The sequence below is a fragment of the Schistocerca gregaria genome, chromosome 1 (assembly GCF_023897955.1).
Source record: "Schistocerca gregaria isolate iqSchGreg1 chromosome 1, iqSchGreg1.2, whole genome shotgun sequence".
Classification (NCBI taxonomy): Eukaryota; Metazoa; Arthropoda; class Insecta; order Orthoptera; family Acrididae; genus Schistocerca; species Schistocerca gregaria.
In genome coordinates, this window is record NC_064920.1 from 588,764,002 (window position 1) to 588,787,888 (window position 23,887).

The following is a 23,887-nucleotide window of genomic DNA, read 5'->3' on the forward strand; positions in this document are numbered from 1 at the left end:
GAGTGTGCACTCCATGTGCATACTGGGGGGAGTCATTCCAGATGTGGAAAGGCTGCTTCCAGATGCTCTGAAGAGTACAGGATGCAGCCAACTGCAAGTGGTGGCTCATGTCGGTACCAATGACGTATTTCACTTTGGATCGGAGGAGATTATATCTGGTTTTGGGCAGCTAGCGGAAATGGTAAAGACTGCCATTATTGCTTGCGAGATTAAGGCTCATCATCTGGAGCATCGTTGATAGAGCTGACTGTGGTCCTCGGTGAAGAGCCGAGTTTACACTTTTGTGACCATATAGTCTGCAGATTCCTTGACTTGCACCATCGGATGGTGGGTTTCTTGGTTCCGCTTGATAGGTAAGGAGTCCACTACACACAGGAAGCAGCTACACAAGTAGCAGGGGCTGTATGGAAGGGGCTAGGCGGGTTTTCAGGTTAGAGGGTCTCAGGAAACCACAGAAAGGGCGTCCGTCTAAAAGGGGGCAGGTAAAACACAGAAAGGTACTAATAGAAACGATCAGTGTTGTAGTTGTAAATTGTCGTAATTGTGTTGGGAAAGAAACAGAGCTCCAAGCCCTAAAATAAAGCACTGAAGCTCAAATAGTTATAAGTACAGAAAGCTGGTTAAAGCCAGATATAAGCTCAGCAGATATTTTTTCCAACAATCTAATACTGTTCAGAGAGGATAGATTAAATGCAATTGGTGGTGGGGTATTTATTGCTGTCAGAAGTAGTTTGCCTTGTTGTGAAATTGAAGTAGATAGTTCCTGTATAACAGTATGGGTAGAGGTTATACATGACAATCAGACTAATCAATTAATTAGGGCATTTTACTGACCCCCCCGAAAAAGAAGATATAGTTGCTGAACAGTTTAAAGAAAACCTGAGTCTCATTTCAAATAAGTACCCCACTCATACTGTTAGAGTTGGTGGTGTCTTTAATCTAACCTCAATATGCTGGAAAAACTATATGTTTAAAGCCAGCGGCAGGCATAAAACATCATCTGAAATTGTACTGAATGTTTTCTCAGAAAATTATTTTGAACAATTAGTTCATGAGCCTACTCAAAGTGTCAATGGTTGCAAAAGCATACTTGACCTCTTAGAAACAAATAATCCTAGACAAATAGTATCGTGATGAATACAGGGATTAGCGAACACAAGGTGCTAGGCTTAATACCGTAACTCCCACAACCATCAAAAAGAAATGCAAAGTATATGTATTTAGAAAAGCTGATAAAAATGCTCTTAACACCTTTTCAAGAGACAGTCTGCACTCCTTCCAATCTGATAATGTAAGCATAAAAAAGTTGTGGAATGATTTTAGAGATAGTATCAACAGCAATTGAGAGATATATACCACATAAATTAATAAGAGATGGAACTGATCCTCCATGGTACACAAAACAGGTCAGATCGCTGTTGCAGAAGCAGTGAAAAAAGCATGCCAAATTTAAAAGAATGCAAAATCTCCAAGATTAGCAAAGTTTTACTGGAGTTTGAAATATAACATGTACTTCAATGTGAGATGCTTTTAATAATTTCCACAATGAAATTCTGTCTCGATATCTGGCAGAAATCCAAAAGAGATTCTGGTCATACATAAAGCACACCATTGGCAAGATGCAATCAATACCTCCACTGCGCGATAACAACGGTGAAGTCACTGATGACAGTGCCACTAAAGCAGAGTTATTAAACACGGTTTTCCGAAAGTCCTTGACCAAAGAAGACTAAGTAATTATTCCTGAATTCCAGTCAAGAACAACTGCCAAGATGAGAAACATAGAAGTAGATATCCTCGGTGTCACAAAGCAGCTTAAATCACTCAATAAAGGCAAGGCCACCGGTCCAGACTGTATACCAGTCAGATTCCTCTCAGAGTATGCTGATAAAATAGCTCCATATTTAGCAATAACATACAATCACTCACTCACAGAAAGATCCATACCTAAAGACTGGAAAATTGCTCAAGCCACACCAATACCCAAAAAGGAAAGTATGAGTAATCCGTTTGAATTACAGGCCCATATCACTAACATCAATTTACAGTATGGTTTTGGAAGATACTGTATTCGAACACTATGAAGTACCTCGTAGAAAATGATTTACTGACACGTAGTCAGAACAGATTCAGAAAATATCACTCTTGCAAAACACAACTAGCTCTTTATACTCATGAGGCAATGAATGCTATCGACAGGGGATGTCAAATTGATTCCATATTTTTAGATTTCCAGAAGGCTTTTGACACTATTCCTCACAAGCGTCTTCTAACCAAACTGAATGCCTATGGAATACCGCCTAAGTTGTGCGACTGGATTTGTGATTTCTTGTCAGAAAGGTCACAATTCTTAGTAATAGATGGAAAGCCACCGAGTACCCAAGGAAGTGTTATAGGCCCTCTGTGGTTCCTGATCTATATTAACGACATAGGAGACAATATCAGTAGCCACCTTAGATTGTTTGCAGATGATGCTGTCATTTACCAACTTGTAAAGTCATCAGATGACCAAAATGAATTGCAAAATTATTCAGACAAGATATCAGTATGGTGCGAAAAGTGGCAACTGACCCTGAATAAAGTCAGTGTGAAGTTATTCACATGAGTAATAAAAGAAATCCGCTAAATTTCAATTACCTGATAAGTCACACAAATCTGAAGGCTGTAAATTCAACTACATACTTAGGGATTACAATTACAAATAACCTAAACTGAAATGATCACATAGATAATGTTGTGGGTAGAGCCAACCAAAGACTGTGATTCACTGGCAGAACACTTAGAAGGTGCAAACAGGTATACTAAAGAGACTGCTTACTCTATGCTTGCCTGCCCTGTTCTGGAGTACTGCTGTGCGGTATGGGATCCGCATCAGAACGGACTGACAGATGATGTCGAGAAAGTATTATCGCCAAGTAGTGGAGATTGTGCCACAGACATGAAACATGAACTGGAGTGGCAATCATTAAAGCAAAGACTTTTTCATTGCTACGGGATCTTTTCAAGAAATTTCAACCACCAGTTTTCTCCTCCGATTGTTGGTACCCACCTACATGGGGAGAAATGATCATCATGATAAAATAAGTGAACTCAGGGCTTGCACAGAAAAATTTAAGTGCTTCTTTTTCCTGCACGCTGTTTGAGAGTGGAACAGTAGAGAGACAGCTTGAAGGTGTTTCATTGAACCCTCTGCCAGGCACTTTATTGTGAAAAGCAGAGTAATCACGTAGATGTAGATGCAGAGAATTTTCTTTTGACAATTACTCCATCATATTCTAGTCCAAAAATAGAGTTCCCCCCCCCCCCCCCCCCCCCCCACATTTGAAACTATCACTATTAAAAAAAACTGTCGATGCTGAAAGGCAGTGAGATGGCCTTAAAGCCCTATTTTCAGGCTGGCCACTACAGTGAAAATGTCACCATGGACCAATTCGATATAATAAGACATTATTTGTCATTTTAATAATAAACACCACATGCGACGAAACATGGACAACAGGTTGCTGCGACGTAGCCTGTTGCCGTGGTACATTCACTCAAATCTGCCTCTCATTTTCCGATACTGCTGTCACATGCTCTTTCCAACTGTGATTAATTTAAAATCAGTTATGGAAAACAGATTTTCTAAAAGCAAACTGAAATCAATCCACTTCTGTACTTTCTACAAAAATCAAGTCTGACATGATTTTGCACAACTGCTTGTGTCTGTGTATGTGCGGATGGATATGTGTGTGTGTGTGTGTGTGTGTGTGTGTGTGTGAGAGAGCGCGCGCGCGCGCGCGAGCGCGCGCGCGAGCGCGCGCTAGTGTACACCTGTCCTTTTTTCCCCCTAAGGGAAGTCTTTCCGCTCCCGGGATTGGAATGACTCCTTACCCTCTCCCTTAAAACCCACATCCTTTCGTCTTTCCTCTCCTTCCCTCTTTCCTGAAGAAGCAACCATCGGTTGCGAAAGCTAGTAATTCTGTGTGTGTGTTTGTGTGTTTTGTTCATTGTGCCTGTCTGCCGGCGCTTTCCCGCTTGGTAAGTCTTGGAATCTTTGTTTTTAATATATTTAGGTAATTCAGTAGACAAAATACTTCTAGCAAAGGTATTGGTCAGGCATTTGTCGTACTATGTAAGGAAGGAAATTTTATAAAGCGGTTGGTCTACCATGAATGAATTGCTGTTGATTGTTGAAAATTTGGAAAGAGGGATTTGGGGAGGGGAGGGGGGGGGGGAGGGGAATAAGAGGTTAATTACTGTCATGTAAATAAATGTCAGAATAGTAAATCCAAACAACAAAGATGGGGAGTACTGGTCATGATTCAGGACATGTCGAAGTAACTGTAGGTCCATATGAAAACAAAATTAACATCCACCTTGTAGCAACGAGCACCGTGATGGATTTAGAGAACACTTTGGAGACACAAAGCACACTGCTAGAACTAATTATGAAGAAAACATAGGAATCTGATCTGCTACCTGAACTACAGAAAAATGAGATTAGATTAGATTAGTTTTTCGTTCCATAGATCTGTGTTGAGGAGATCCTCGTGAATGTGTCAACAAGTGACAGATGTGCACAAGTGATTTGGAAAAGTTTGTGCATAGTGTTATGTCGTGTTGAATATGTCAAAATTTATATCGAAGCAAGAATTCATGGACAGCATTATTTTTTTGTTTTCATTTGAAGAAAACTGCTGCTGAATTATACTAATTACTTAGAAGAACTCCTGGTAAACGTGCTCCATTGCAAGATTAAGTGTGAACAATGGATTCGATGCTTCAAAAATGGTGACTTCTGGTGTGGAATTGGAAGTATTGCTGAACAAAGATGATTCACAAACACAAAAACAATTGGATGTTAGTCAACGAGCTATTTCCAATTGGATACGCGAGATGGGAAAGATTCGAAAGACCTGTAGATGGGTACGACATGAGTCTAATGACAGGCAAATGGAAAAGTGCACAAACACGTGAGATTTTACTCATTAGGTACATACAGAAGTCATATTTGCATCGTACAGTTAGAGGGGATGAGAAGTGGATTTATTTTGAGAATCCCAAGCACACCATCCACATTGACTGCAAGACTGAATTGCTTTGGGAGAAAGACGATTCTCTGTTTGGTGGGACCAGAGGGGCATCATCTATTATGAGCTGTTACAACCTGGGAAAATGGTTAAAAGTAAACTTGACTAACAACAATTGACGGATCTGAAGATGTCGCTGCTTGAAAAAAGACCTCAATACTGAAATAGGTAACACAAAGTAATTTTTCTTCAAGACAATGCTCCTTCACACACGGCAAAACTTGTTCGCAACACGTTGCAAGTAGTTGGGTGGGAAGTTCTACCCCATGCGGCTTACTTGCCAGGCTTGGCTCCTTGCAATTACCATTTGTTTGGATCAGTAGGTCACACACTTGCTCAGCAGTGCTTTGGTTCATAGGAACACATGAATGTTTTGCAACAAACATGGAAAATCTTAACTGGTGTGGTATTCACAACAAATTGTCCAAAATGTGGAAAAATGTATAAAAAATGAAAGGAGCATACTTTGAATAAAGTGCTATTTATCAGCCTTCTGAAATTAAGATGTTTTTTTAGACAAAAAAATCCGCATTTCATACTTCTACACCTGATAAGAATGAACATACTGTGTGCACTATGTACATCTGAAACTTGCTAGAAGATGAAAGACAATAGTCAAGTGATAACATACAAGTTATGTCTAAAAGTACCTTAAGGCTTACATGACCTCACAGCTGCTAACTCCTTTGGCCAATTACCAATTAGTAGAGGGGAAATGGGGTAACTTATATATTTGTCCTAGGTCTTGGTCTAAATAAGTTAAATTCTATCCTGGTAAGCAAGCCAACACAGAGATGACGCTTCAATGTCCAGGACTGTTTCTTGGAGATAGGAAGGCCAAGTAAATTGCTGACAGACAGTGGCCTACAGTTTGTGAATACAGCCTTTAAAGAGTTTTTAGCATGGAAAAATGTTAAGCAAATTGCTTTCTCAAAATATCACCAGCAAAGTAGCCTTTGTGAATGTATAGTGAAATAAATTGGTACTTTATGTAGGACATACTGTTCAAACAGACATACAACTTGAGCACAGAAAATACCAGCACTCCCAGTAATACTTGATGAACTTCCACATGTAACTACTCGTTTATCTCCCATCGAAATAAGGCTGTTGTGGATGGGCACCACTATTGTGGGTCAGCCGTAGGGATCCAACAGACATCCAGCACATCCAAGTCCTCCGATCGGTCTTCACCAGTGGCCAGCCCTCATGTTGAGGTTGACCCCTCACACATGGTCAAATGGGAGATTGTCCTGGGGCACAGCAGGCAGCAAAAGACTTCCCAGGGGACCGCACACATAAGGCCTTCCCGATTAGCCTGACGAACAGGTTCCAGTGGATGACACTGTCACTGAGCCAGATGCCGTCGTCTTTCCTGTTTCAGAGGAAACCTCTCACCTTGCAAGATCCGGACAATCACAGAAGGTGGGATTATTGATAGTTGGGAGCTCCAACGTTAGGTGCGTTATGGGGCCCCTTAGGGACATGGCTGCCAAGAAGAAGAATAATGGTTGGAGTCATTCCAGACATGGAACAGGTCCTCCCTGATGCCATGAACAGCACAGAGTGCAGCCAAGTGCAGGTGGTGGTTCACGTCGGTACCAATGGTGTGTGTCACTTTGGATCAGAAGAGATTCTCTCTGGCATCAAGCACTAACAGAAGTGGTACAGGCTAATAGTCTTGCCTGCGAGATGAAAACTGAGCTGACCACTTGCAGCATAGTCAACAGGACCGTTTGCAGACCTTTGGTACAGAGTCGAGTGGACGGTCTGAATCAAAGGCTCAGACAGTTCTGCAACTGCGTAGGCTGGAGATTCCTCGACTTGCACCGAAGGGTGGTTGAGTTACGAGTTCCACTGAGCAGATCAGGAGCCCACTACACGCAGGATGTGGCTACACGGGTTGCATCAGGGGCTATGTGGTGTGGGTTGGGCGATTTTTTTAGGTTAGAGGGTCTCGGGAAAACACAAAAAGGGCTTCAATTACAAAGGGTGCAGGCCAAATGCAGGAAGAACTTAGATACAGGAACCATCTTTATAACAGTTGTAAATTTTCATAGCTGTTTTGGGAATGTACCAGAGCTCCAAGCACTAATAGAAAGCACTGATGCTCAAATCGTTATAGGCACTGAAAGCTGGCTAAAACGAGAGACAAGCTAACCCAAAATTTTGGCAAAGATCTAACAGTGTTCCAAAAGGTTAGGTTAAACACAGTTGGCGGTGGCATGTTTGTTGCTGATAGTATCTCATCGGGAAATTGAAGTAGATTGTTCCTGTCAGTTAGCATGGGCAGAGGTCATTGTTAGCAATCAGAATAAAATGATAATTGGATCCTTTTATCGATCTCCCAATTCAGATGATACAACTGATGTAAGATTCAAAGAAAACTTCAGTTTGATTTCAAACACGTACCAGACTCATACGATTATAGGCGGTGGTGACTACCCTCGAATATGTTGACGAAAATACACATAGAATTCTGGAGATACACATAAAACATCACCCAAAATTGTGCTAAATGCATTCCCTGAAAATTATTTCGAGCAGTTAGTTCATGAGAACATGCAAATAGTAAACGGTTGTGAAAACATCCTTGACCTCTTAGCGAGAATTAATCCTAAGTTAACAATGAGCAACAAACCAGATACAGGGATTAGCAAACACACTGTTGTCATATCGAGATTAAATACTGTAACCCCTCATCCTCCACAAATAAATGAAAAATATACCTATTCAAAAAAGCGGATAAACATTCACCTGACCTCTTCCTGAGAGACAATCTCCACTCATTCCAAATTAATGATGTAAGTGTAGACCAGATGTGGCACAAATTCAAAGAAACAGTATTGGCAGCAAGTAAGAGATTTATACCAAATAAATTTACGAACGACAGAGCTGATCCTCCTTGGTACACTGTTGCAGAAACAACAACACAAACATGCCAAATTTAAACAGATGCAAAATCCCCAGGATTGTCAATCTATTACAGAAGCTTGAAATTTAGCATGGACTTCAATGTGAGATGCTTATAATAGTTTTCACAGCGAAACTTTGTATCTAAACATGGCAGAAAATCCAAAGAGATTCTGGTCATACGTGAAGTATGCTAGCAACAAGACACAAACCATGCCTTCTCTGCACAATAGCAATGAAGATACTATCAAAGACAGCGCAGCAAAAGCAGAGTTACTAAACACAGCCTTCCAAAATGCCTTCACAAAAGAAGACTAAGTAAACATTCCAGAATTTGTTGCAGCTGCCAACATAAAGTGGAAGTAAATATCCTCAGAGCAGTGAAGTAACTTAAATCACTTAATAAAAGCAACTCTGGTCCACACTGTATACCAATTAGGTTCCTTTCAGATTATACTGGTTCAACAGCTCCATACTTAATCATATACAAAGACAGTAAAGTTGCACAGGTCACACCAATATTCAAGAAAGGTAGTAGGAGTAATCCACTAAGTTACAGGCCGATATCATTAACGTTGATATGCAGTACAATTTTGGAAAATATATTGTGTCTGAACATTATGAATTACCTTGAAGAAAACAGTCTATTGACACACAGTCAACATGGATTTAGAAAACATTGTTCTTGTAAAACACAACTAGCTCTTTACTGTACTGTTGTGTGCTATTGACAACGGATTTAAGATTGATTCCGTATTTCTGATTTCCGGAAGGCTTCTGACACTGTACCACACATCCAACTTGTAGTGAAATTGTGTGCTTATGGAATATCATCTCAGTTATGTGACTGGATACATGAGAGGTCACAATTCGTAACAATTGACAGAAAGTCTCCGAGTAAGAAAGAAGTGATTTCTGGCATTCCCCAAGATAGTGTTATAGGACCTTTGCTGTTCCTATCTTAAAAAATATATAATGACTGTGTATGTGCGGATGGATATATGTGTGTGTGCGCGCGCATGCGAGTGTATACCTGTCCTTTTTTCCTCCTAAGGTAAGTCTTTTCGCTCCCGGGATTGGAATGACTCCTTACCCTCTCCCTTAAAACCAACATCCTTTCGTCTTTCCCTCTCCTTCCCTCTTTCCTGAAGAAGCAACTGTTGGTTGCAAAAGCTTGAATTTTGTGTGTATGGTTGTGTATCTATCAACCTGCCAGTGCTTTCATTTGGTAAGTCACATCATCTTTGTTTTTAGATATATTGAAACTTCCACATGGGAAAAATATATTAAAAACATAGATTCCAAGACTTACCAAGCGGGAAAGTGCCGGTAGATAGGCACAATGAATAAAACACACACACAGAATTTCGAGCTTTCGCAACCGGCGGCAGCTTCGTCAGGAAAGAGGGAAGGAAAAGGAAAGATGAAAGGATGTGGGTTTTAAGGAAGAGGGTAAGGAGTCATTCCAAGCCCGGGAGCAGAAAGACTTACCTTAGGGGGAAAAAAGGATAGGTATATACTCTCACTCTCTCTCTCTCTCTCTCTCTCTCTCTCTCTCTCTCTCTCTCTCTCTCTCTCACGCACGCGCGCACACACACACACACACACACACACACACACACACACACACACACACACACACACACACACACATACACACACCATCCATACATACATACATACACAGACACAAGCAGACATATGTCTGCCTGGCACTTTCATAATTTTAAGAGTGTATAGGTCCCCCTCAGGGAATTTCCAGCTATTTCTAGAAAACTTGGATGCTTTGTTGTGCTATCTGTCAGACAGGGGGAAGCAAATTATCATTTGTGGGGATTTCAATGTTGATTCCCTGAAAGAGTGTAATAGGAAGAATGACCTTGTAGTATTACTCAGTTCTTTCAATTTGAGCTCCGTCATTGATTTTCCTACTCGGATAACAAAGAACAGCAGGAAATTGATAGATAACTTTTTATAGACCAAGATAAGTTTAAGGACATAAAACGCTTATCCTGTTGAGAATAGTCTTTCAGATCATGGTGCACAGCTAGTTACAGTACATGACATAGCTCCATGCAGTATATCAAATCAGAATTTCAAAGCAGTGCGTTCAATTAACAATATAAATACTGCAAACTTTAGGGAAAGACTAAAGGAGCTAGACTGGGATGAAGTGTATATGGAACCCGATGCAAACTTGAAATATAACTTATTTCACGATATATTTTTAAGGGTATTTGAAAATTGTTTTCCCAAGAAAATAGTGAAACATAATTCCAAGAAAACATATAAAAAACCTTGGCTAACTAAAGCAATAAGAATATCTTGCAACCGCAAAAGAGAACTTTATCTAACAGCAAGAGGGAGTACTGACCCCGAAATCGTTCAATATTATAAAAACTATTGAGCGGTACTAAGAAAAGTTATTAAAAAGTCCAGAAGCATGTGTATCATGTCTGAGATAAGTAACTCTGATAATAAAATTAAAGCAATTAGGAACATTATTGAAAGGGAAACAGGGCAACCAAGAGCACAGGAAGACTTTAGTGCCATAAAACTGAATGACAAGTGTACTAACAAACAATCTGAAATTGGAAATATTTTCAATAATCATTTTTTAAATGTTGTGCAGAAAATAGGATCTAGATCTTCACTAGAAGAGGCAAGGCTTCTAATAAAAGAGGCCATACCTGTGCAGTTTGAAACAACTGTATTTCCACGAACCTCTCCCTCTGAAATCAGTAAAATAATAAACTCACTGAAAGGTAAAAGCTCTTACGGAATTGATGGCATTTCCAGCAAGATACTTAAAGCTTGTTCCCCACAGATAAGTAGGATTCTCAGCCACGTATGTAATAGCTCTTTGGAGCAGGCTGTTTTCCCCGATAGACTGAAATATGCCATTGTAAAACCATTGCAGAAAAAGGGGGACACGTCGGATGTCAACAACTATCGCCCAATCTCTCTTCTGACAGCTCTCAAAAAATTTTGAGAAAGTAATGTATTCAAGAGTAGCCTCCCATATTTGTAAAAATAAAGTACTAACAAAATGTCAGTTTGGTTTTCAGAAAGGCTTTCCAACAGAAAATGCTGTATACGCTTTCACTGAGCAAATATTAAATGCTCTGAATAACCGGACATCACCCATTGGTATTTTTTGTGATCTCTCACAGGCCTTTGACTGTGTAAATCATGGAATTCTTTTAGATAAGCTAAATCATTATGGTTTGAGGGGGGCAGTGCACAAATTGTTTAATTCACACTTAACTGGAAGAATGCAGAAAGTTGAAATAAGTGGTTCATGTAATGTTAATACAAGAGTTGATTTCTCAAACTGGGGGGCTATCAAGTACGGGGCCCCACAGGGTTCGGTCTTAGGCCCTTTACTGTTCTTGATATACACTCCTGGAAATGGAAAAAAGAACACATTGACACCGGTGTGTCAGACCCACCATACTTCCTCCGGACGCTGCGAGAGGGCTGTACAAGCAATGATCACACGCATGGCACAGCGGACAAACCAGGAACCGCAGTGTTGGCCGTCAAATGGCGCTAGCTGCACAGCATTTGTGCACCACCGCCGTCAGTGTCAGCCAGTTTGCCGAGGCACACGGAGCTCCATCGCAGTCTTTAACACTGGTAGCATGCCGCGACAGCGTGGACGTGAACCGTATGTGCAGTTGACGGACTTTGAGCGAGGGCATATAGTGGGCATGCGGGAGGCCGGGTGGACGTACCGCCGAATTGCTCAACACGTGGGGCGTGAGGTCTCCACAGTACATCGATGTTGTCGCCAGTGGTCGGCGGAAGGTGAACGTGCCCGTCGACCTGGGACCGGACCGCAGCGACGCACGGATGCACGCCAAGACCGTAGGATCCTACGCAGTGCCGTAGGGGACCGCACCGCCACTTCCCAGCAAATTAGGGACACTGTTGCTCCTGGGGTATCGGCGAGGACCATTCGCAACCGTCTCCATGAAGCTGGGCTACGGTCCCGCACACCGTTAGGCCATCTTCCGCTCACGCCCCAACATCGTGCAGCCCGCCTCCAGTGGTGTCGCGACAGGCGTGAATGGAGGGACGAATGGAGACGTGTCGTCTTCAGCGATGAGAGTCGCTTCTGCCTTGGTGCCAATGATGGTCGTATGCGTGTTTGGCGCCGTGGAGGTGGGCGCCACAATCAGGACTGCATACGACCAAGCCACACAGGGCCAACACCCGGCATCATGGTGTGGGGAGCGATCTCCTACACTGGCCGTACACCTCTGGTGATCGTCGAGGGGACACTGAATAGTGCACGGTACATCCAAACCGTCATCGAACCCATCGTTCTACCATTCCTAGACTGGCAAGGAAACTTGCTGTTCCAACAGGACAATGCACGTCCGCATGTATCCCGTGCCACCCAACGTGCTCTAGAAGGTGTAAGTCAATTACCCTGGCCAGCAAGATCTGTCCCCCACTGAGCATATTTGGGACTGGATGAAGTGTCGTCTCACGCGGTCTGCACGTCCAGCACGAACGCTGGTCCAACTGAGGCGCCAGGTGGAAATGGCATGGCAAGCCGTTCCACAGGACTACATCCAGCATCTCTACCATCGTCTCCAAAGAGCTATTACATACGTGGCTGAGAATCCTACTTATCTGTGGGGAACAAGCTTTAAGTATCTTGCTGGAAATGCCATCAATAGCAGCCTGCATTGCTGCGAAAGGTGGATATACACTGTACTAGTGCCAACATTGTGCATGCTTTGTTGCCTGTGTCTATGTGCCTGTGGTTCTGTCAGTGTGATCATGTGATGTATCTGACCCCAGGAATGTGTCAATAAAGTTTCCCCTTCCTGGGACAATGAATTCACGGTGTTCTTATTTCAATTTCCAGGAGTGTACATTAATGACTTACCATTCCATATTGATGAAGATGCAAAGTTAGTTCTTTTTGCTGATGATACAAGTATAGTAATAACATCCAAAAACCAAGAACTAAGTGATGTGATTGTAAATGATGTTTTTCACAAAATTATTAAGTGGTTCTCAGCAAACGGGCTCTCTTTAAATTTTGATAAAACACAGTATATACTGTTCCGTACAGTAAATGGCACAACTCCGGTAACAAATAAGGACTTTGAACAGAAGTCTGTAGCTACAAATTTTCAAAATTTTTAGGTGTGTCCATTGATGAGAGGTTAAACTGGAAGCAACACATTGATGGTCTGCTGAAACGTCTGAGTTCGGCTATGTATGCTATTAGGGTTATTGCAAATTTTGGTGATAAGAATCTCAGTAAATTAGCTTACTATGCCTACTTTCATTCACTGCTTTCGTATGGTATCATATTCTGGGGTAATTCATCGTTGAGTAGAAAGTATTCATTGCTCAAAAATTTGTAATCAGAATAATTGCTGGAGTCCACCCACGGTCATCCTGCAGACATCTATTTAAGGATCTAAGGATCCTCACAGTATATATATTCACTTATGAAATTTGTTGTTAATAATCCAGCCCAGTTCAAGAGTAATAGCAGTGTGCATAGCTATAACACCAGGAGAAAGGATGATCTTCATTATGCAAGGTTAAATCTGACTTTGGCATAGAAGGGGGTAAATTATGCTGCCACAAAAGTCTTGGGTCACCTACCAAACAGCATCAAAAGCCTGACAGATAGTCAACCAACATTTAAAAATAAATTAAAAGAATTTCTAGAAGACAACTCCTTCTACTCATTGGCTGAATTTTTAGATATAAATTAAGGGAGGGAAAAAAAACTAACTTAATCATTAGTATCATGCAATATTTTGTGTAATGTAATATCTTGTACAGACATCTTTCATTAACCTGACACGTTCCACATCATTACGAAGTGTCGCATTCATGATCTATGGAAGAAGTATTAATGTAATCTTATCTAATCTAAGTCCACTCTCTCAAAACTATAGCTGCTGTGATACTCAAAGTGAAAGATTAGAGTAGCTATATATCTTGATAACAAAGGAACTGGTTGTCCTAGTATGGATAAGGTTTTCTGGAAAATGGCAGAAGACAAACATATATTCATATATGAAAACAACATCTCCTCATTATACTGAACAGTGTAGCATCCACAGAATGCAATTTCTGATCATCATTTCAAACTACGAGAGAGAGAGAGAAAGAAAGAGAGAGAGAGAGAGAGAGAGAGAGAGAGAGAGTGGAGGAGGTGCAGTCTAATACCTCCCTCACACTGATATTTGATATTTGCATGATATACAACATCAAATGAACAAGTGTACATGAAGGTGTTAATCACTGCGGTATAGTGTGAGTAAGCACCATTAATTATGTTTTTTTTTCTTTCTTCCTTCTTTTTTTTTTTAAGGTGTACCATAAAACATGGGATGGACTGACAGGATGCTAGTAAACTGTTTTAAGTTCTACACTGAGAGTTAACAATTCAAACAGTTGCCTGAAGAAATTTTTGTGGATTGAAATACTACTATGCCAGTGTCTGAGGCACTACACTGCCTCCCTCAGGCTGTGCTGTGTATGTTAATGCATGTAGTAACCACTGTAGATGCAATACAAGTTATAAACAAAAAGGTTTCATTTACTTCAAATGAGTGAATTTTCTCAATCAGAAAATTTCATGCTACTAAGTATTTCATGTTACTAAGTATTTCAAATTTTCATAACATTAATTTGTAAAATGCCTGTTAAAAATAAAAAAAAACACTGTACTGCATTTTTTAATGCCTTCTTCCACATGTTAAGTTACTGCTTAGAAGTACCTAACAGTTATCAATGTCGTGCCTCAAACAATGTGTAGCAGAAAACCTAGTAATTATTTTTGTAATATCACACCTGTCACTTGGAGGAGGAAGACTTGGTAGTGGTGGGCAAGGATCTCCAAGCAAGCATCGCAAAGTAAGTGCAGCACCTTCCGCTAAGGATTTCAAACAGTACCCTCCCTGTTAAGACAAAAAACACAAACTTCACATTAAAGAAACAGAACAACAATGTAGGAAATTAATATTCAATATTATAATTTTTTTATATTACCATAGTAACAATCTAAACATTCAGAAATTACAAAGTGGTCTCCAAAACACAACAAGAAACAGAAATGGTTAATGAAAGAACTCCTGTGACAATAGCTAATATGACATTAGATTATACAAGGTGAAAAAATATTGAAACTCACTAAGCACAAGTTTGAATTAGATGATAAACATAATTCAAGAATAAATAAAGAGAACACTGTAGAGCAAGAGGAAACAACTGGCTTAAATACAAGAAATGACTACATATCCGCGTTAATATGGATCCGAGATCAAATGCACAATTTCATATATGGAAAATTCAAAATACATGTGTTTTTCCTGGAATCTGCTGCTTACTGTATGTACAAAACATGCTACATGTCACATCTGAAACACCAGTACTTAAGTCACCAGAAACTGATAATTCATTTACAAAATTACACTTCAAGTACACTGTATTTTATTATCAATTGCTTGCATCAATTTTTTCTTCTTGATGATGTTTCTCATTTTCCAGAAAGCCAACACACCAAAACAGTCAAATAAATTTTTTCCCAGCATACTCTATACGAGATAATTGCATTTCAGTGTCTTGATGTATGTGATACTGCTTGCTCAATTGCTTTGGCTCTGCTCTCTTCATCTATCGAACACACAATGTTCACTATATCCGTGACAAATAGCTGCTCAAATGCAGATTCACAGGCATCGACGCATACACCACTCACGAATTTTTCATCATCTACATTCCCACAACCAAAAATTGACATTCGGAACAAATAAGTAGGTTGGGACTTAAATAGTGGCAACACTGCTCGTCCGTCCCATATCACCAGCATGCGCACAATCGAGGGAAACACAGTCACTAGTGAGCGAGCAATCTAATGTAACAGTGTCACTATGTTTTCCAAAGAGGAACAACGGAGTTGGATCAAGATTGAATGTGCCAGAGGTCATTCAGCACAACAGTGTCATCAAGGTCTTCAAGAGGCGTGCAGGGAATCGGCATTGCTGTACAGAACTGTGGCATGTTGGGTAAAAGCCTTCAACGAAGGTCGGAAAACTGTGGCAGACATGCATCGGGCAGGTCATCCTAGCATCTCTGAGGTAGAACTGCATGCTGTTGCTGCATTAGTGGATGCCATACGATTCGTGAGCTTGCCCACAGAACCAGATTAGTGCATACGATTGCTTCGCATCCTGATGGAATGCCTGGGCATGCAAAAAATTGCATCACAATGGGTTCCGCATGACTTGACGGAAATGAAGAAATGGATGCAGTGCGTGAGAGGGTGAGAGAAGAAAGGAGGTGGAGGAGAAGGGAAAAGCGGGAGAAACCAAGGTTGACAGGTGGTAGGCAGAGGCAGCATGGGCATGGGATAGCGAATGAGGCAGGAGTGTGAGTGTGTGTGGGGAGGGGGGTACACATGTGCGTCCACAAATTTTATTGTGAAGAGGTGCAATAGTTTGCTGTTCACATTAAACTGACTGACGATGAGAAGGAGAATGATGTGACTTTGACGACAAGGAATGCTATCAAATGCGCAAGGAGAAGTTTATATCAAAAGCGAAAGTTGATTAAACTGATTGTGTTCAAATTACAGAGGAGAGAGAATTTCAAGCAGCATGGGATTCACAACTCCAGCTTAAAATAAAATGCCAAACGAACACAACAAATAATTCATTGGCAATTTGTGTTGTTGTAGTAGGACCTTGGTTTTTAGGTTTTAACCTTATAGAACCTAGAAAGTACTAATGGAACTTAAAGGACTTAAAGGTCTACAAAGAACAGTACAGGATTTTCGTAGCAGAAGTATGGTCTAAAATGAATTTTTGTAGAATAACATGGTTCTTCAATATATTTTCATAATTACTACAAAGAAAATCAATACTGTGGATTCCCTCTTTCTAAGAAAAGACATAATAAATAAATTTATACACCGCAATGAAATCAAGAATGTGTATGGCACAATGTCAATGGTCCTTATAACTCTATAAACTAACTCACACTGTTGCATCTGTAACAATCGAGTCTACTTATTTTTAAATTTGGAAGATATAAAAAACACAGCCCGCACTAAAATCAGCACTGAGTATGAAGCATTGTCGCTTTGAGAAAATGTCCACATACCACTCTGTTTGCATAAATCCAGCCAGCTTTTACTTAATTGCTGTCTGACACTAGAGGGGTGTACTAAAAGAACAAATCAGTGACTCTTAAAGGTATTTATTTTTGTAGTTATGAAGTAAGGTTGCTTGGTGTGTTCACTCATCTTAAGCAACAAACAAACAACATATTCAACCAATAATTTCCTCTACAAAAACAAAGATTACAAGACTTACCAAGCGGGAAAGCGCCGGCAGACAGGCACATGAACAAAACACACACACAGAATTACGAGCTTTCGCAACTGGCAGTTGCTTCGTCAGGAAAGAGGGAAGGAGAGGGAAAAATGAAAGGATGTGGGTTTTAAGGGAGAGGGTAAGGAGTCATTCCAACCCCGGGAGCGGAAAGACTTCCCTTAGGGGAAAAAAAGGACAGGTGTACACTCGCACACACACACACACACACACACACACACACACACACACACACACACACACACACACACACACATCCATCCGCACATATGTGCGGATGGATATGTGTGTGTGTGTGTGTGTGCGCGAGTGTACACCTGTCCTTTTTTTCCCCTAAGGGAAGTCTTTCCGCTCCCGGGATTGGAATGACTCCTTACCCTCTCCCTTAAAACCCACATCCTTTCATTTTTCCCTCTCCTTCCCTCTTTCCTGACGAAGCAACTGCCAGTTGCGAAAGCTCGTAATTCTGTGTGTGTGTTTGTGTGTTTTGTTCATGTGCCTGTCTGCCGGCGCTTTCCCGCTTGGTAAGTCTTGTAATCTTTGTTTTTAATATATTTTTCCCATGTGGAAGTTTCTTTCTATTTTATATATATATATATATACTTCCACATGGGAAAAATATATTAAAAACAAAGATTCCAAGACTTACCAAGCCGGCAGACAGGCACAATGAACAAAACACACAAACACACACACAGAATTACTAGCTTTCGCAACCGATGGTTGCTTCTTCAGGAAAGAGAGGGAAAGACGAAAGGATGTGGGTTTTAAGGGAGAGGGTAAGGAGTCATTCCAATCCCGGGAGCGGAAAGACTTCCCTTAGGGGGAAAAAAGGACAGGTGTACACTCGCACACACACACACACATATCCATCCGCACATACACAGACATAAGCAGACATATTTAAAGGCAAAGAGTAAGGGCAGAGATGTCAGTCGAGGCGGAAGTACAGAGGCAAAGAGGTTGTTGAAAGACAGGTGAGGTATGAGCCGCGGCAACTTGAAATTAGCGGAGGTTGAGGCCTGGCGGATATCGAGAAGAGAGGATATACTGAAGGGCGAGTTCCCATCTCCGGAGTTCGGATAGGTTGGTGTTGGTGGGAAGTATCCAGATAACTCGGACAGTGTAACACTGTGCCAAGATGTGCTGGCCGTGTGAAAGCACCCACGTGATTTACCAACTGACCTGCCTACACTGTGACGCTTTCTATGTGGAAATGACAAGTAACAAACTGTCCATTCGCATGAATGGACACAGGCAGACAGTGTTTGTTGGTAATGAGGATCACCCTATGGCTAAACATGCCTTGGTGCACGGCCAGCACATCTTGGCACAGTGCTACACCGTCCGAATTATCTGGATACTTCCCACCAACACCAACCTATCCGAACTCCGGAGATGGGAACTCGCCCTTCAGTATATCCTCGCTTCTCGATATCCGCCAGGCCTCAACCTCCGCTAATTTCTAGTTGCCGCCGCTCGTACCTCACCTGTCTTTCAACAACTTCTTTGCCTCTGTACTTCCGCCTCGACTGACATCTCTGCCCTTACTCTTTGCCTTTAAATATGTCTATACCTTTAATGGCTTCCTGGTGAGTATCAGCAGCTGCATTGTACCCGATGGCACTGATGACCACTATATTTGGCTTTCATTCAATGAGAAAGCAGACAGTTGTTTGCAGGTCACCAAGTAGAGTTATGAATGAAATTCAGACAATGTTAATTACCTGAATATCATCACTTCCATATAACTTAGGCAATGAAGGCAGTGCATGTCAGTGAAGTTGTCTGGAGGCATAAATCTTATGTGTACCATAATTAATTGGCATCTGCTGTGACATCTCAAAGCAATTATGGGGGCACACTAATGTAAGTGATAAATTCATATGCAGTGCAAGCACTGTGTACAAACCTCGAGTATGTGAGTGATGCAATATACATCAGAAGCTGGCAGACGTGGCACAAATAAAAGAAAAAAAAATACAGATGGTCTATATGAGTAGCTCATGTTACAGCACTCCTCCTGTCAAGCTTAATATGCACTGTAACGCATTATTGAAACTCATTGTAACAATTCTTTGTTGTGTACTCTTTATGGCAGAATTATTTGCTGTGCCATGCAAAGAATCTTTTTCACATCTAGGTTTGAATCAAGGAAAGCAGAACTTAAAATGAAGTCCTCTGTTGCATTGCTGAAAAAATCTAATGTATATAAATGAAGTAAAGTTGCTGAAGTAGTGTTCAGAAGTCTTTCTACTGGTAGCATAAAAATTAAAACAACATACATTTAGGATCTGCATACATTTTCACTATGCAACTATTCTCAAACAATAGCAGGAACACTATTGGTTAAAAATATTTGATTCTTTCAAATTGCGAGTGAAGAATCTGCAATTCATTAAGAGCATGAATTGCGATTCATAATCTGAACCAAGCAGTAATCTCTTTCTCACCAGTGGAGATTCGTTTATCAGTCTGCTGTATAATTTAGAAGTGTCCAAATAAACAATACATGAATACTTTTAAGTGCACACAAACTGAGTGCATTGTGCCAAACGCATTCCGCCCACTGACAGTACATGAAAGGAAGGTGTGTGCTGTGTAGAGCTGTAGGTATAAGGAGTTTTGCAATTCATCGCTAGATAGCAATGGCATCATTTTCGCAGCAGCAGTTGACTATATCTTCATAGTTCCACCAATCTGCCATGACAAATTTATAAATTGTATACACAAACCTTCCAAATCAGTGTACCTATAATTAAAAACCATATCAAAATCTCTGCAGTAATTCCTGAGGTGAGTCCCAACGTACGAAAAGAAGCAATCAAGAGACTTCAATGCAGATATGTAGACCCTTAGCACACACAGATTCATTATTGAGCCTCACTGCCATAATTTTGTGACACAGACTCTTTGTGGCAGACGTTTTCACCCCACCATGCAAAGAATCATGTTCGCATCTATGTATAACTGAAGAAAATCAAAGCTGGAAGGTGAGTCATCTGATGTGCTGCTGCAAAACTTACTTTACATAAACGAAGCAATACTGCATCTCATGCTGGAGAAAATTTTCATAAACATTTTATTTTATAAACAAAAAAATTGAAAAACCACAATTTTGTATTCACATGTTTGTTCAATATGCAACTGTTATGAAACAACTGACCTCAATTGAATGTCATTTACACAACATGCATGCCCCTAACAAATTATCCAACCTGGGCACATTTCATTTCTGGGGAATTGCCACATGACTTGAGAGGTGATGCTAGGTTAAGATGCAGAATGAAAAGAAGTGACTGAGCCGGGATTTGATTCCACAACCTTTCAGATTCTAGCCACATGTTCTACTATCAGCCTACCACATCAGATACACATTTAATCACACTTCCTGCTTTCTCGAGACACTGCTGCTCTCTCTCTGGAGTCTTGGTAGCTGTTCGCTACACAGCAATGGCATCATTTTCACTGTGGCAAGGAACTTTAATTTATCATAATTAAGACAACTTCTATGAAATATTTATAAATTATATACACAAACCTTTCTTGTGAATCGGTATATTTACTAGTCTAATCTGGATTAAAATATAAAGACAGACAAGATCAGACAACTTGAATTTATGTACATAGATACGTCACATTGGGAAATTAGATTCCACGGAACCAGGAAAACTTTACCTACTACTGTGTAAGGAACTGGGAAAGATTAATACCAGTACTATAGCCTGCGCTGTCAGGGATGCCCTATGCATCCTTTGGCCAGGGAAGGATAGGGATGAAAAAGCTTTGCTATTGTTGACAGACTGTGTTGCCCATACGTTACAAGTGGGAGCACCACTGAAAGAATTCGATCCCAATATGAACCACTGCGCCGGTCTTGCCTATGACTTACATCATGTAGCAGAGGGCATCTGAAATAATGATCCTGTGGGTTAACAGTGTCATTTCTTCAGTTAAGAAAGTACAGTTTCGAACCACATTCAGTCCTTTAAGGATATAGCTCCCAACATTTGCCTTTCACCTAACCCAAAGTTTCACATTGATGCACCTGGCTCTTGGAAGCTTTATATTATGCCAAATATTAACAAAAAGTTAAGGAGGTAGTACACACATTTCAATATAATGAATCAGCTTTTACTGAAAAAGTTCACACAGCTATTAAGACTGTTGCATCCTTGGCATTTTTAAGAGTTCACTGCCAACATCCACCAGTTTCAATTCAACGATTGCAGTCCTTATCTCTATCACAAAAAGATAATGTAGACGTGATCTCCGATGTGCAGATTTATCTGGAGAAGGTACCTGGTTCAGTGGGTATACAGTGGGTATACAATGCCTCACACATTAAGGGACAGTCTTCTGGGGAATACTGGATATGAAGAAAGTGTGTCATTTTTCCAGGGGAGTAGTTCGAGGGTGGATTGTAATGGGGATAGATTTCGAGCAACTGTGTTGAAATACAGTGAAACCCCCATTTTACATTTTCGTGCGGTCCAGACTTAAAAAATGCAAAATTGAGGAAACAGTAGCACAGGGAAAAATGTTCAACAAAAACACATGTATTTGGCTTATATGATTAAAAACTGCAATCCTCTCCAATACTTCGTACAAAATGTGTCAAACTGTAGGAAATTAAATGTACAATACAATGTTTATACAATAATTTGTAGTAATGCATTTCCTCAGTTCTTAAAAGATCACAGACGTGTAACAGCAAGTAATTGAAATTGGTATCTGAGTACAAGGTTATAAAGATGTTTTCTGACACGCTAGAACCGCAAATTATAGATTCAAAACAAATATTTTTGATATATCATCCTTTGTGCTCACCCAGAAAAAAGCAAAAACTGATGAATAGTTAAATTAAACCAAAAACATCACAGTAGCTAAGTCATTAAACCGTTTGCATTAAAGTGGACATCTGCTTAATGACACACTTTGTTGTCATTGCTGTTATTCTTTAATGCTTTTCTTATGGGCTATGCTTTATATTCTCACCACCATTAAAACGTTATTTTAAGCTTGATGAGAGAAACAGAGACGTGAACAAATGGGTTTACCTCCCCAATTGACATTGAAAACTTACTAGAAGTTATTAGACGTCAGCTCAGTGAATTTCTATACACTGTCTAAAATGTAAACTTGAAAGAAAGCTCATGTGCTACAGTTTCACTTCATGTCCTCTTATCACTTATGTCAATGTTTATGATCTACAATGTGTGGTGTGTGCAGTGTAAAGTATATACATTAGTAGCGTATGTAGTAGTTGCAACTGTATCATGTCATATTTGAAAATGTTAAGTCTTTAAAATGGGCTACCGCAAAACCTTTGTTCTATTTCTGTGTGAAATCTTTGTCAGAGAACATCATCTGCACAAAAACTATATTTTCAACTCTTCACAAAATGCTTTCAACCCTACCAGCACTTCCGTCATTGAAGGGCCACTCGCCCACTCCACACACCCAGCAGGCGAGCTCATTTTATGCGTGTTAGTGTGGTGCGGTGGCTGCACTGGCTAATGGGTAACTTAACAAGTCGCCAGCAAATAAGATTTCACTGGCTGGAAATGGGCGACACTTCCTCCTCAATTATGACTAAGCATATTCTTAGAGAGTCAGTGTCTGAATTTAAAAGGTTTGCGATTGATATTGTTGCCAAATACAGTACACTGGAAATACATGCAAAAAGATGAGACAGAGTTACAAGTGGCACAAGAAAAGGTGGTGGCTTGGCCCCTTCCTCACATTCTGGCTCAGTCCAGAACACTTTGCATCAACTGCCTTTTTTCCCATTACTGCTGCAACCTAGCAGTAGTCGTATCATAACTGCACGGCGAAGCTAAATATTGCACTTGTATTGGCAACACTGATCATGGATTACGTCGTCATTTCCTCTCTCACATCTCCCCTGTCCACAACGGCCCAAAACATTCCCTTAATTCTGCCACCACCCATGGTGTGAACCATCTGTCCTTTTATTTATTTATTTTTTTTATTTATTTACATGTCAAGTTCCATAGGACCACATTGAGGAGCAAATCTCCAAGGTCATGGAACATGTCAGTATATGAAATTACAACATAAAAGTAACAACAGATAAAAGTAAAATGTTTATGAACCCAAAAAAGTCTAGTCGTAAGTTTGAGTACACGCAACAATATAACATAAGAATCAGCTTAATTTTTCAAGGGACTCCTCAATAGAATAGAAGAAGTGACCCATGAGGAAACTCTTCAGTTTCAATTTGAAAGTGCATGGATTACTGTTAAGATTTTTGAATTCTTGCGATAGCTTACTGAAAATGGATGCAGCGGTATACTGCACACCTTTCTGTACAAGAGTTAAGAAAGTCCGATCCAAATGCAGATTAGATTTCTGCCGAGTATTAACTGAGTGAAAGCAGCTTATTCTTGGGAATAAGCTGATGTTAATGAGAAACGACAGTAAAGAATATATATGTCAAACTACCCCAACTAGTGAGCAGGAGTCGACAAGACACTTGCAAACTTACGCCACTTATTGCTG

At 40.4% G+C, this 23,887-nt stretch overlaps 1 protein-coding gene across 11 annotated transcripts in view; it reads right to left on the reverse strand.

Moving 5' to 3' along the window:
• The window catches only part of LOC126357309 (histone deacetylase 6), a 318,706-nt gene that overhangs the window by 141,509 nt on the left and 153,310 nt on the right, over window positions 1-23,887 (reverse strand). For all 11 annotated transcript variants that reach the window (XM_050007447.1, XM_050007450.1, XM_050007449.1 and 8 more), the window contains one exon: window positions 14,823-14,929. In XM_050007447.1, coding sequence (XP_049863404.1) covers window positions 14,823-14,929 — 107 coding nt within the window. The remainder of the gene's footprint in view (window positions 1-14,822; window positions 14,930-23,887) is intronic.